The sequence below is a fragment of the Tasmannia lanceolata genome, unplaced genomic scaffold, assembly GCF_043159265.1.
Source record: "Tasmannia lanceolata isolate RefF3 unplaced genomic scaffold, GAP_Taslan_0.1 ptg000007l, whole genome shotgun sequence".
NCBI lineage: Eukaryota > Viridiplantae > Streptophyta > Magnoliopsida > Canellales > Winteraceae > Tasmannia > Tasmannia lanceolata.
Genome location: NW_027518684.1, coordinates 7,389,720 through 7,403,727, shown reverse-complemented (window position 1 = coordinate 7,403,727; position 14,008 = coordinate 7,389,720). Strand labels below are relative to the sequence as shown.

Here is a 14,008-nt window from a genome sequence, read left to right as displayed (position 1 = left end):
TCATTTCCTCACCCGACCCGTGGACCCGCACCCGCATCACCCGTGTGTTGACCCGGCCCGATCCACCCGTTTGCCAGGTCTACATGTGAGTGGGGGGCAGAAACATCTGCTTGTGTGGCTGTTCTCACGTGCCAAACCCAGCCACGAAATGATTATCTGTGAAATTGCGCAGCAAAGGAGATTGTACTCTTAATATTAATATTTTATAAAGATAAAGTAGCCTTGTAGAGATTTTTTGGGGAGGGAGAATCTTCTCTGATGTATTTTTAGGAAGGAAATTAATGATTTTTGGACGATTATTGAACACAAGTGGCGGTAATAGAAAGGAGACATTTGGCCTTTTTTGTCATATTTGTAGGGGTTAGAGGGGCATTGAAATGACCAAAAAAGAATAGCAACGAAGGAAGTAAGGATTATCTTTTCTTTTGTTAGTTACTATTAAGACGTAATCAATATCAGCAACCATAACTTTGGATGTTCACCCGTGAAGTTTGTAACGGATTTAGAAGTAAAGTCACATAACTATATGAGATTTACCAGTCAATTTCGCATAAAGCCATTTCTCAGCTCACTTTTGCACAGAGAACAGCCACATAGGCTCACTTTTTAGCCCTCTATGTTTATTTATTTCATTCATCTGAGGCCACTGTTCGCTCCAACAAAAGTGATCTTAGAAATGGCTTTACCTGAAATTGCCTAGCAAATCCCTAATTTATTTAAGGGGGCAATCTCATTTGCGTACTTAACCTCTTATAAAGAATCTGCTAAGGTCCATCGCAAAAGGCTTTTCGCGGCTGGTCTGTCACCCGTCAGACCAGCCGCCTCGTGAATAGAGGCAAAAGCTGTTGTCTAGCAATTCCCCTCTTATAATATTGGCATCGTAAAAGGGTCGGTCTCCCCCACCATACAACCAAAACTGTTAAACTTTAGGTGGGTGGGCCGTACTGCACCCCAACAATAAAGTGCACTAATTGTTCTTCAATAAGAGGGATCTGACCTCTGAGATGGTCATTCAAGTTGACACGATTCCTACCTAAACGAGTTGACTCGTTAACAACTCAAACAACCACTCAATGTAAACTAGCAGTATCCACAAGTTTTTATTGAGTCCGCAATGACTCATTCAATTTGACTCAAGTTTTTAGTACTATGCTAATGAGTAAGCACTTCCGTCTACATTATACCAAGCATTTCATTTCTAGTGAAAAATGCGATGCATGAGACTTCCTCCGGCGGATGATCTTTTACCGGCCGCACTTCCCTCCGACCAAGTAATAGCCGGGTGGGCTACTCTGGCCCACTTTTATTGCTGGTGGCCACTGGTGTTAGGTTTCCTTTAGATGGCATTTATTTGAAAATTTAACCCAGTAAGAAGGGTAATCGGCTCTCTTATAGTATATAAGATGAATCAATGCAATCAACAAAATTTTTTTTTTTTTTTTTTTTTTTTGGAGATGATGTAGGGTGTCCCCACCCCACTTTGTAGAGTGGGACTAATTCCCTCCAGATGCGCACATTCACCCGTGAACCACGCGCATCGGGTAAGCCCAAGGGGATTCGAACTCTCGTCTCTGGAGAGCAAACTCAAGACTTTAAGCCAAAGAGCTAGACCTGTACGGGTTTGCCATCAACAACGTACTTAAGCTTTAATTGGTTGTTTTTACATGGTATCAGGGTTGTTGAAAACTCTTTGATATTAAAAATCCACATGAAATAGCCAACCCAAAAAGAGGGCCTCATGCCATGTACATGCCAACTCTAAAAATAGGGGCCACACGTGAGGGAGAGTGTCAGAGTATAAAAGATTAAATAATTCCTTCTCCAACAGCTTAAGCTTTTGCAGTAATTAGTTGTTTTCAAAGGGTAACTATGCATCGTCTTTATTTCCAGAACTGAGTCCCATCTTGGAAGTGAAAACCCTTTGAAAAAACAAAGAAAGTGGGTCAGATAGGTTGTCGTCCCCAACCACCAAAACGTCAGTTTCAAACCTATTCCTGGCTCTCTAAGAAGTTGACAAACCCCATTAAAAAGGTTACAGACTCAAGTTGTTCGGTCATTTTTTTAAGATAGATAAGATTTTGTTGCTAGTGTAGGACTCTCGCATCCCTAACGCAATCCTATTTGTTCCCATATGAGATTTTCTACTTCCTAATTGACGTAGTCTATAAACACTTATCTTCTCTACAGTAGAAAGATAAGATCTCTCTCTGTCCGAGTCATTTGGTGTAATCCACAACCTTTTAATTTTCTTGTCAACACCGCTCCGTGATGGTTGTTTACTCTTCCATAAATTGACCTTGGTAGGAGTAGATAAGGCAGAGAAATGGAAAGGTAGAGAATAAAAAGGATTTCACGGCAATAGACGATGAAATGGGAAGAGTTACAAATTGGGAAAGGATTCCTTGGCTTGTTAATAGACAACACTTTGGATGAACGTAATGTAGAAGTAGAAGGAAAGGAAAAATAAGGGAACTGATATTTCCGCCCCCTTTTTTTTACTTGGGACTGTCAGCAGCAGTGTATCAATGACTGGAGAGGGGCTGTAGGTGCTCCAAGTGGGAAGGATTCGACGGGCCTGATTGCCACGTACACTGGAAAATGGGTGAATTCATCATTTCCTGGAAAATAAATTCCCATTTGTTTACTTTCCTTTTCCTCTTTATTTGATAGGAAGTCAAACAGTAAAAAACAGCTTTCATTAGAGAAGTTAAAGCCAACGAGGACTCGTGTTAATAGTAAATGGCAACCAAACAATGATGAGAATATGTCGTTTTAAGTTTCCTAATTTTGGGTGCAACAGAAGGCTCCGTTCAATTGCAATCCTTGGATCGGACACCCTTGGAAATGACGTGTCAAAAAGAAAAGGAAAAGAAACGGTAGAAAAACGATAAGAGAGAGAGAAGGTTGTTATGAACATGGTTTTAAATTTCGACCGAAATCGGTCCGAAATTTCGGATTTCGGTGGAGACCGACACCGATAGGGGTGTAAACGAGCCGAGCCGAGCCAAGCTTGGCCAGGCTCGGCTCGGCTCGTTAAGATCAAAAGCTTGGCTCGGGCTCGAACCAGGCTCAGCTCGCGAGCCTTACCGAGCTCGGGTTATATTAAGTTCACACCCCTCATCTTCCCTGGACAGCCCTACTAGTGTAATTTGACTACTTTTTTTACACTGTGTGGGGTGGTCCTAGTAACAAATGGGGTTCCAAAAATGAAGTGACATATTTTGCCCCCTCCTCCCCCCCCCCACTTTCACTCCCTGGACAACCCTTTTAATGTATATATTAATATATAATATATATTTAAATATTTTAAATTCTTAACGAGCCTTAACGAGCCGGCTCGGCTCGGCTCGTTAAGGATTCCAGCCGAGCTTTTTTTGAGCCGAGCTCGAGCGAGCTTCCGAGCCCGAGCCAAAATTGACACCCTTAGACACCGAAATCGATCAAAACCGAAACGGTCATTTATTTCGGCCGAAATTTCGGTTTTTTCGAAATTTGACCAAAAAAATCTGTTTTTTTTATATTAATTTAATATTTCACCGAAATTACCAAAATTACCGAAATTTCAGCCGAAATTTAATATTGAATAAAATATTGGTTTCGGGTTTTGTACCAGATTTCGACCGAAATTTTGAAATTTCAGGGTCCGAAACTGGTACCGAAACCGAAATTTTAAACCTTAGTTATTAATGATAGAAAACCAACGGAAGCCATGCCACCGTATTAAAAAAGGGGAAGTGATATATCAGCCTCTTTTGATTACATGGCACACCCAGCAGCAGTGTACGTTGCAATCAGCTCCATTGAATCCTTCCGACGTGAAGTACATCAGACCCTATGCAGTCATTGATACACTGCTGCTGGGTGTCCCAAGTAATCAAAAGAGCCGGGTATATCACTTACTAAAAAGTGGAAAGGAATATCAATACAATACATAACAATAAGATGATGGCAACTGAGCGCACTATCAAAGTGGTTTAGACAGAAAAAGGTTCCTCTTTTCCTGACCTTTTCCGCGGCAAGTGTGTCGACTGAATGGGCGCTTAGCAAAACCCTATTTTAGTGGGCCTAGCAGATTTTTAACATTAACCTGACATAAATAAGCATGACATTTTATCAACTTAAGAGAAGAGCGGGGTCTACCCTAGTCCTGTCAATTAACAGCTCTCTTCAAAGTAGGACTACATACAGATTCAAAATAGAATTTAGAAGCATAGTTTTAAAACTACGCCGCGCCACCGCGGACTTCCCCGAGTCGACTCTCTTTTACCTTGGCTGTGTTCTCGTGCCGCATACTGCGTTTTGCCCTATATATAGAGACAATAAAAACTCATTTGATGTCTCTTCCGAATTATAACCGCATCAACTGAGGACTCTGCTGCGTCAACCAAGTATTTGACCGTGTGCTGAGTCGACTAGGATTTTCTTTGGTTACGTTCCACACGGCATCCTCATTTTGAAATAATGAGGTTAGAAGAATAAAGGACAGTGATCCATGTTTTGTAGTCAAAGATGAACCACCCGTTTTTTGTGGTTTTCACCCAATTAAGTCTCGTAACAAAATATTAGGTCCCTGTGCATATTCAAATGAACCCAAGAATCCTTGTAAAAAGTTTGACTGCTTTTGTCTCTTCTTGACCTTCTCAAAAAGTAGAAACAAGCTGGGCACCATTTTGTGAATTTGGGGATAACTAGTCACATATGGTCCATATGGAGAATCATTAATCCCATTTACTCTGTCCTCATCGTTACTAAAGAAAAGTCCAAAACGAACAGGGCTTTATCGTGCACACCTTTAAACCCACTTCTCGTTGGGCCTAAGTTATTAAAACACCAACTCGTGTCCATGTAGGTCTTGATTAATTGCCTTCAATGCCCACTTTACTAGCCTATGCAATGCTCCAATTTCCTGGCCTAGCATGGCTCTCCATTACACCACGATATGCCCACACACCTATTATATACGTAGTTGTGGCACAATTGTTTGACAATCAATTTTTTTATCTAACCAGCCACCGCCAAACATTATTCTGAATCTTGGTCTAATGCTAACTGAAAACATTTTCCATAAATACAAGAATTACCAACCCAGTCTCCACGAAACTTTAAAAGGATGCTTTCGGGTCAAGGCGCTTGATCATCCCAAATAATGGGACCAACCAACAAAATCAATAGAGCTATCACGTAACAAATTATTAAACATGGCAATTGGCCCACCCAAATGCCCCCAGGATCTTTTTCTTTTCCTATAAAAATTTGGAAGGAGTTCCTCATAGATCCCTTATTAGATGGGTCCAACCTATGTTACTTGGTTTCGTTAAAATCAATGCCTACAGAGTACTGCAAATTGGCATGGAAGTTATGCGGTTTGATGCCTAATTATAATTTGCCTATAGATTTTCATTTTACTAACTCTCAAATAGAATTCCATTGTAAACGTGCATGTGCTTATCAAATAGCAAAAGGATAAAGGATAAGCGTGATAGCTCCTTCCCGAAATGACCCAGAGTTCCTCCACAATGAACCCTAGTTAGATAAAGATAAGCAACGAACGCGAGGCAGGCTGAGATGACCCCAAAGTCTCAGGGTGACCCCGAGTCAGACCAAGATGATTCCAAGTTTGACCGAGAAGATCATGAGTTCTTCTTTTTCTTTTTCTTTTTCATTTTTTCATGTGTTTTCTATTTTTTCCGGTGTCACTTCTTTTTTTTCCTTCTTCCTCTTATTTTTCATTTTTTTCCAGCGTTGCTTTTTCTTTTTTTCCTTCTTCCTCCTCTTTTCCATTTTTTTCGGGTGCCAATTCTTCTTTTTCCTTTTTCTTTATCCTCCTCTCTTCCTCTTCAAAGCTCTTCCCATTCCTCATCTTCTTTCTCTTATTTTTCTTCCTCTTATTGGTTCTTTCGAGTTGTAGTGATGAAAAAATCGAAATAAAAAAATAAATAAAAGAAGGAGAAGATGTCATTTTTCAAAGGGCGGCGATAAATTCAACCCCTATAGGATAAATTCACCCACAGCCAGTACTCTCTCTCTCTCTCTCTCTCTCTCTCTCTCAACCAGTACTCACCCTCCACCACAACCCACCTCTCTCTCTCCAACATGAACCATTGGTGGGCCCAACAATTGATTTGTTTAAATTTAGGGCCCATCCATACTTATTCTTGTAACCAATATTCTCTCTTCCACTTCTCTCTTTGAAAAGGGCACAATAGTGCATTTTTTTTAAAGTCATCTGGGCTTACTTTGTTCGTTCATTTGTTGCATACAAGGCTTTAAATTTCGACCAAAATCCGAAATTTCGGTTTTCGGTCGAAAATGAAACCGAAATCGGGTATACACGAATGGTATAAATATCTAGTCGAAATTTCGTTTCCCCGTAAATTTCGGCTGAAATTTTAGGGATTTCACCCAAAAAGTAGATATTTTCCCGTTAAATAATACTTTCCCGAAATTTGAGTAATTTCATCCGAAATTTTCTACGTAATAAAATATGCGTTAATTTGGTTTCATGGATTTGGCTCGAAATTTCAGGATTTTGGCTGAAAATTTCAGTTTCGGTTTTCACCGAAATGCTCTCCGAAACATAAATTTAAGACCTTGGTTGCGTATAGGCCTTTTCCCAAAAAACATCTCCCTTGGATTGTCCTAACTCTTCGATCCACGGAGATCTGTATACAGTGTTGTGGTTTTAGAACGGAGGGTTAGGATCATCGGGATGATTTTTGGGCCGTAGCCTTTTTTACGACAAATGGATGAATTGGATCTTCAAACAAAGTGGCCTAGAGAATTTTCTAAAAAAAGTACGCATGATATGATGTATGCTCGTCGGTGAGATGGTTCTAGTATAGTGTGTGTGTTTGTAGGTGAGCATACATTATAAAAATACAATGAAGTCCAGTTTGTTCAAAGATCCAAACCATTCACTTGTTGGGCCTTAATGTTACTAGACTGTGCCCACAAAATCAACTCTATTGGATGATCCTAACCCTCTACTTCGTTGATAAACTACACCATATAGAGATTTGTATTTATCGAAGAGGTAGGATCATAAAACGGAGATGAATTTGGTGGTAAGATGTAATTACATTGGGGCCTACCAACTTAATGGTTTAGATCTTTGAACAAGGTTGGCCCCACATTATTTAAAAAAAAAAAAAAAAAAAAAAAAACATGCACCACCGTAAATGCAGCACATAACGCATATTTATTAGAATATTCATTGTGGCCCTTATTCCTTTATCAAAGCCGTTCATTTGATGGGCCCAATATGTAGAAGCTGATCGGAGGGTTTGGATCTTCCTATGGAGATGATTTTATGGGCAAGGCGTACAAAAGGCACAACCGGTAGAAAGAGTAACGGGAGGAGCGAAACTTGGCTCAGGTCGGGGTAGGAAGGCCACCACGCAAACGGAAATTTTCTGTAAGGATTCTCTCTCTCTCTCTCTCTCTCTCTCTCTCTCTCTCTCTCTGTTGTTTTTTCATTTCTTTTATTTTCTCTGTCTTCTCTTCTTTTATCCCATTCTTGATTGATATAGGGCTTTGTTTCACTGTTGAATATCTCTATTTTGATTTGCCCTTTTTGCTACTCCTTTACGTTTCTTTCATCTTATGCCTATAATAATCTTTATGGTTGTCTACTTAGTGGTGATTCTTTGTATTTCTTATCTAGGGTTTCCATATACTATTGAAGCTTCTTTCATGTGGCTCACCCCTCAATCTCATACTTTTTCTGGGTAGCTCACCCATCTTCTATTTTGCCCTTTTTGTTGTTTTTAGTCATTATTTTGTTTACAGTTGAAGGCTGTCAAGTCAAGTTGATATTAATGGGATTGCAAATGCACGATCCAATTAAGCTTAATGGTCAGGATTAAGAAAAAAAGCTAGGACATGGACATTCCGTAATTTCATTAAGGCCATGTTTGGAAACCATTGGAATTGGCTGGCATGTTTAGATGTAGTGCCACAAAAATTACCTTGCCAGTCGGCACACCAGTTGTGATTTTTTTTTTTTTTTTAACATAATGGCTAATCAATAAGCATCAGTCATTAGGTTGGAGCCCTAAATGCTAACTTCTGTTGGATTCACAAACATGTAACCCATTGAGATATCAGGGTATCATTTGCTCTTTCTCCATAATGTATGCTCGAGAAGTCAGTATAAAACTCATCCTTGTACCCTTGTACATTCGTTTCTCGTTGTAGAAGATTTTTGGCAACATTAATAGAGGTAAAGAACATATGTGATGGGTGGGAACTTTTTGTTCCTACTCCATTTTCTCCCATGATCTGATTTTCTCTTTTCCAAACTGTATCTGATTGTTTTGGATATCATCCTACTAAATCAAGGTGTAACCGAATAATTTAGTGGCTACAAGCTTCACTTTCTTATTGGCGGGCATTTCCTCGTATTCAAAGAGCTTTTCTACTTTGGAAAGATGGTTGATGAAGTCTTCCGCATGAATGTTTTCTCGAAATTCAGGTACCTCCACCCTTATTACGGAGTTCCAACTACATTCCCAAAAAAATTGAATGAGTCATTCCTCATACACTGCCCATGATCCATGCGATAAAGAACCGGAGCCCCACATCACACGGGAAAGCGTGCTTGGTACGAGCCCCAATGGCATCGTCCTCGTTGCGTGTATTTATGTTTCTCGGATCCCCTCCGCGGGTTAAGTCCATAGCCTTGTTCGTTGATCTTGACGTCGTCGCACCTAGCGTAGCACTTCTTCTATGCGGTCAATCTTCTTCATATGTGGCATCTCGTCTACAACGATCCAAACTAATACTAGCGAGGGTTGTAAACTAAATTCACGGTCTCAAACCTACTAAATAAAATCCCAAGAAAACCTACTAAATAAAATCCCAAGAAAATCACAGACACCCTCTTGGGTATTCGCAATAAAAATTAAGAATGCTGAACCTTCAAAGGCCTCTGAAATATCTGAAAAATGCAACCCCAACACTTGGGCTCTGTTTGGATGCTTAAGCATTCTTAAAGGAAGTGGAGTCTATGGAAAGGGGCAGGATTTTGGATGTCATGTAAACCTTGGGAAAACCATGAGCTTTATTATCTTTGGATGCAAGCTAACCGAGAGAGAGAGAGAGAGAGAGAGAGAGAGAGAGAGAGAGAGAGAGAGAGAGAGAGAGAGAGAGAGAGAGAGAGAGAGAGAGAGAGAGAGAGAGGATTACCTATGAAATCTTGTCTTTTTTGAGATATTGCATATGGAAAAAAGTGACGCCACATTACCAGACATGCAATGATTACAACTTTTTGTTGTCTGGTAATCTCTAAGGATTCCGGTGTTACTTTGGCAAACAAGCATACCAAGTAATCCAAAAAGTGCATTTTTTGCTTAGAGAATGCTTGAGGATCCCTTGCAATTGGCATTCATACAGAGCCTTGAGCTTTTGGTTCCCTTAGTCGTTCTGTTGTTCTCCTGGGCTGGAATTTCGATTGGCATGGTAGGGCAAACCGGGACTCAAACGAGAACTCAGCCAAGGTAAAAGGGAGCGGCCTTGGGGCAACCAGGGAGTCGATGATTGGCTTGGAAAGGTTTAAATAGAGGCAGTAACAACAGATGAACTGAAATAGAAGATGCAAGAACAGCCAAGATATTTCAAGTTCTGAAATCTCATCAACCTGAAAAGAATATAGCCAAACTGAAAATCATCCCCCCCCCCCCCCCCCCAAAAAAAAAAAAAAAAACAAAAACAAAAAAAGAAACCAATTCAAAGAACCCTCTCATTATTTAGAGAAAAACTTCACCTAATAACTGTCATAAATCATAATACAGCCCTTCGACTAAACACTAAACTTGCTGTTTAAAACTCAGAAATTACAGTCCCATGCTTTGATAATGGGACAAATCACCTTGTTTTAGACTTCTCTACTTAGCTGCTGAGCTGATGAGAGGTTTTTGAGAATTGTAATAGCTTTTGACAGCTGGTTAAGAAAATGACCCAAAATGGGAATAGGCTGGGGTTTTGAACTTATAATCATGGAATCGACTCGATCGTCATATTATAAGTTCACTCCATAATGGATCAGACTGGAATAGGTTTATGCATATTCTCATTATGAGTCGGGGTTATTCGAGTGTATGTAAATAGAGAGAATTTATATGATGGGTGGCCGTGAAAACACGTGAAGTCTAAGAAAGTAGGTACGGCCCACCTTTTTTGATGATCCAAACCGTTCATCAGTTTGGGCACAACGTAAATAGGTTGTGCCCCAAAAATCATTTCCATAGGATGATCCTAACCCTCCGATCTGAACTGATCTGAATATGGAGATTTTCAAAAATCATTTATAGAATCTTCTACAGATTAGAGGGTTAGGATCATCCTATGGAAATGATTTTTGGGGCACAACCTATTTACGTTGTGCCCCAACAGATGAACGGTTTGGATCATCAAAATAAGTGGGCCGTACCTACTTTCTTAGACTTCACGTGTTTTCACGGCCACCCATCATATAAATTCTCGTAAATAGATACTATGTTTACATATGGATCCCTATATAATTACATTTCATTTAGGATTTGGAATAGGTGTAATTGGCTTCTCTAATTGGCTTCTGAGCTGCTGAGAGGTTTTTGGGAATTGTAACAGCTTTTGCCAGCTGGTTAAGAAAGTGTTAAACAAGGTGATTTGTCCCATTTTTCTGGGAAGACCCATATCAAACCAAATCTATACAATAACTTACTCCATACCTCTGTAGCAACCTTGCAGTAATCTAATGGCTATCATTCCCAAAAAAAAAAGGTGATTCGTCCCATTATCAAAGCATTGTCATGGAGATATCAGCGGTCCCCCCCCCCCCCCCCCCCCCCCTCCCCCAAAAAAAAAAAAAAAAAAAAAAAACACACACACACACATGAATAACATGAAATTACAGTTAGCTCATTACTTATGATAGGCCATATCCTAACCTGGACTGTTATACCTGAATAACATAAATTATTAATTTATAAGTATCCCATTTCTTAACTGTATCCAGGAAGCACCGAAAACTGTTGAGATTTAGAGTGTGGCAATTCCTTCACCTATATAAATGTTCAGTTGTGCTAGGCTCAGTAGTTCAAAACTTAATTAGGAGCGAGATTGTTGGGACTTAATCTGGTTTGAATCATTGAGAGATAAAAAGAGAGAGTTGATATAAGGAAAATGTTATATTCTTGACTGTTCACTGCGTGCAAGTTCCTTGTACTGTTACATGAGTTTCGTCATGCTAATTGTGGCTAACTTGGTGGTTGGACCTGTATCTCAATGGTTGAGGCTTTGTACCTCGATCTAGAGGTCGTAGGTTTGATCCCAGTTTGCCTACCAAAAAATATTTTTGTGGCTAACTTGGCTTATTGGTTAGTTTCATGTCAATCTAAGATGGCTTGCCTTGCTATCAGTTACATCAAGATTGGCTGTTCACTGTTAATTATAGGTTTTGTGTTGTAAGATTAGTGTAACTGTGTCAGATTGAACAATTTTTTGTTGTTGCTCATTTACCATTATTTAATTTTCATTTTATCTATATATGGACTTCTCAAGATAAAAGGCATATAGTTAACCCAGTATTGGAGCTTTTTAAGTTCCCTGTTAGCACATTTGTGGGTAATTTGTTTTGGTGTTTTTCAACACAGGCATGTATCTTATGATGAATCTACTGTTTTAATGTGGATAACAGCAAATTTTTGTTGTACTTCGTTTATCGTTTTTAATTTTCTCAATGAAGTAGAAGGTGAAGATCGAAGGCTTGAAACTGGGAAGTTGTGGCAAATGCTGCCCAGGATGTGGGCTCCATGATGTTAGATGGTGCAGGTTGTGATGTCTTTGTATAGAGAGCTCATTCCATTCATCATTTGTTCGGACTTTTATCATCGGAATGCAGTAACTTTTGAGATACTATTGCTGAGAATTCCGTGCAAGCCAAATTTCAGATAAAGGTGTTGGCTAGTGGACATCTAGCTTAATGGCAATCTTTGCAGCCTTATTACTTGTAGCTTTGCACTGGCGGTTTCTATTCTATTTTGGTGATCAGATAATTGATAATTCCTTATGCAGGATATACCATGGCAGGGAGGAACCGTATGCCTCGTCACCCCATGGATGATGGCCTGCGAGGCTTTCTCGATGGCCCTCCACCTCCTTTAAGAGGTGGGCCCCTGCCTCTTCACCCTGCAGCAATGGAGGAGGAACTTGCGATCCAGCATGATGAAATCCGGAGGCTTCTTGGTGAGAACAGGCACCTGGCCGAAGATCATTTGGGTCTACAGAGGGAGCTCACGGCCGCAAGGGACGAGATTCGTAGGCTAAGTCAGGTCATACAAAAAATCCGTGCAGATAAAGAGGGTCATGCCAGGGAATTGATTGAGAGAGGTTTGAACCTAGAAGCTGAACTCCGTGCAACCGAGCCTCTGAAGACGGAGGTCATGCAGTTACGGGCTGAAGCTCAGAAACTCAATGCTCTACGGCAAGAGATGTCTGCTCAGATTCAGAGTGTCTCAAAGGAGCTGCCTCGATTACAGGCCGAGAACCAGCAAATACCTGCCATGAGATCTGAGATTGATGTCCTATGTCAGGAGCTAGTGAGAGCCAGGTTTTTAATATTCTGATTTGGTTTCTTCGCCCATTTTTTTCTTTATATTTTCTCTATTGAGGTTTAGTTTGGATGAACCAAAACCTACTCTAGGTGTCACTAACCCATGGTTGGGGATTTAGAAGTACAAATAACTCTCTAGCTTTGCAGAGCAGTCTCGGAACTTCATCACTAAAAAAAAACATTCTTGGAACTAAAAGACAGCAGATGAGTTGGCCAATCATCCAATCGAATTACGTTTAACTGATTTAGTGATTTTGCTGTGGACTGTGTTTCTAGGACTGCTATTGAGTATGAGAAGAAAGCAAAAACAGAGCAGATGGAACAGAAACAATCGATGGAGAGCAACCTCGTATCCATGGCTCGGGAAGTTGAAAAGTTACGAGCAGAGCTCATGAGCAGGGAGAAGAGAGCACTCGGGCGTGGTAAGTATTTCTAGTTATTCTTGCTGTGCTTGTTTGCCAGAGTAAAGAGTATTGGATGGTTGTGAGTCACTCGAAATGAGTTGCATTCATGTTTTTTTGGCTTAGGAGCCGGGGGCTATGGATTTTTGAAGGGCAGTCCTGAGAGGGGATATCCAAGTGCATTTGGAGATGTTTATGGTGGTGAGAAGAGCCTTTTTGGTTCGGGTTCGTGGTCTGCTTATGAGAAGCCTGGACTTCATCGTCGCTGAGAAATTTTGGTATGTGTTCTTCCAGCATGTTGATCTTTTATATTAGTTGATTACTGGGATTTTAGCACATGACATGGGCATAGATATGGCAGATGCTTTAAAGATAGAAGTTATATTGAACATGGCCTACTCTTTCTTGCATATTTCAAGTTACTCTGTTGCTTAGTTATACTGGAATAAGCGTTTCCAACCTATTTTGATAATTTGGACCAGCTTGGACTTTGGCATGACAGATAGTTTACTTCATCTAATCAACGTGGGGCCAATTGGAAATCGGCAGATGAGATCTTATGTTTGCCTTTAGAAGGATTAGTCTAAGTTGAGTAAGGCTTTTCATGGTCATTCCTCTTTGTTGTGTTATAAAACAGTGAAGAGACCACCAACATACACACCTATGGAGGGATGCTTCAGTGGGAAATGAACTCATTGTAATACAATGAGGTGCACCCCCCACTATGGCATGGTTGGGCCCATCTTTAATTGATCTGAACCTTCTATTTGATATTCCTTGCTTTGAATCTCCATTGGCCCTCAACTCATACAAATCATATCATTGTAATTTGCACTAATTTGTATTCTTATTGTTTAATGTGATCTGCACCTGGGGGTTTGATCGTCCAGTTTTTGAACCATAGGAGATCCAAAGCAAGACCTATCAAGTGGAGGGTTTAGATCGATCAAAGGTGGGTTCCGCTAAGAAAATCAAGTAGAAAGGAGTAGTAGGGATGTTAGACTACAGAGAATGG

General features: G+C 40.2%; 1 protein-coding gene across 4 annotated transcripts; it reads left to right on the top strand.

Annotated features, from left to right (window-relative positions):
• Window positions 1-7,256: 7,256 nt before the first annotated feature.
• Window positions 7,257-13,454, top strand: LOC143881677 (protein FLX-like 3). 4 transcript variants are annotated; one of them, XM_077384919.1, is made up of 5 exons: window positions 7,302-7,414; window positions 11,726-11,936; window positions 12,055-12,589; window positions 12,869-13,014; window positions 13,120-13,454. In XM_077384919.1, exons 3-5 carry the CDS (start codon window positions 12,063-12,065, stop codon window positions 13,260-13,262), a joined length of 816 nt encoding a protein of 271 aa, XP_077241034.1. In that variant the 5' UTR covers window positions 7,302-7,414; window positions 11,726-11,936; window positions 12,055-12,062; the 3' UTR covers window positions 13,263-13,454. The 4 variants fall into 4 exon arrangements, with proteins under 4 accessions (XP_077241036.1, XP_077241033.1, XP_077241034.1 ...); XM_077384920.1 differs by having other exon boundaries at window positions 7,309-7,414; window positions 11,729-11,936; XM_077384921.1 differs by lacking the exon at window positions 11,726-11,936 and having other exon boundaries at window positions 7,257-7,414; window positions 13,123-13,454.
• The last annotated feature ends 554 nt before the right edge of the window (window positions 13,455-14,008 follow it).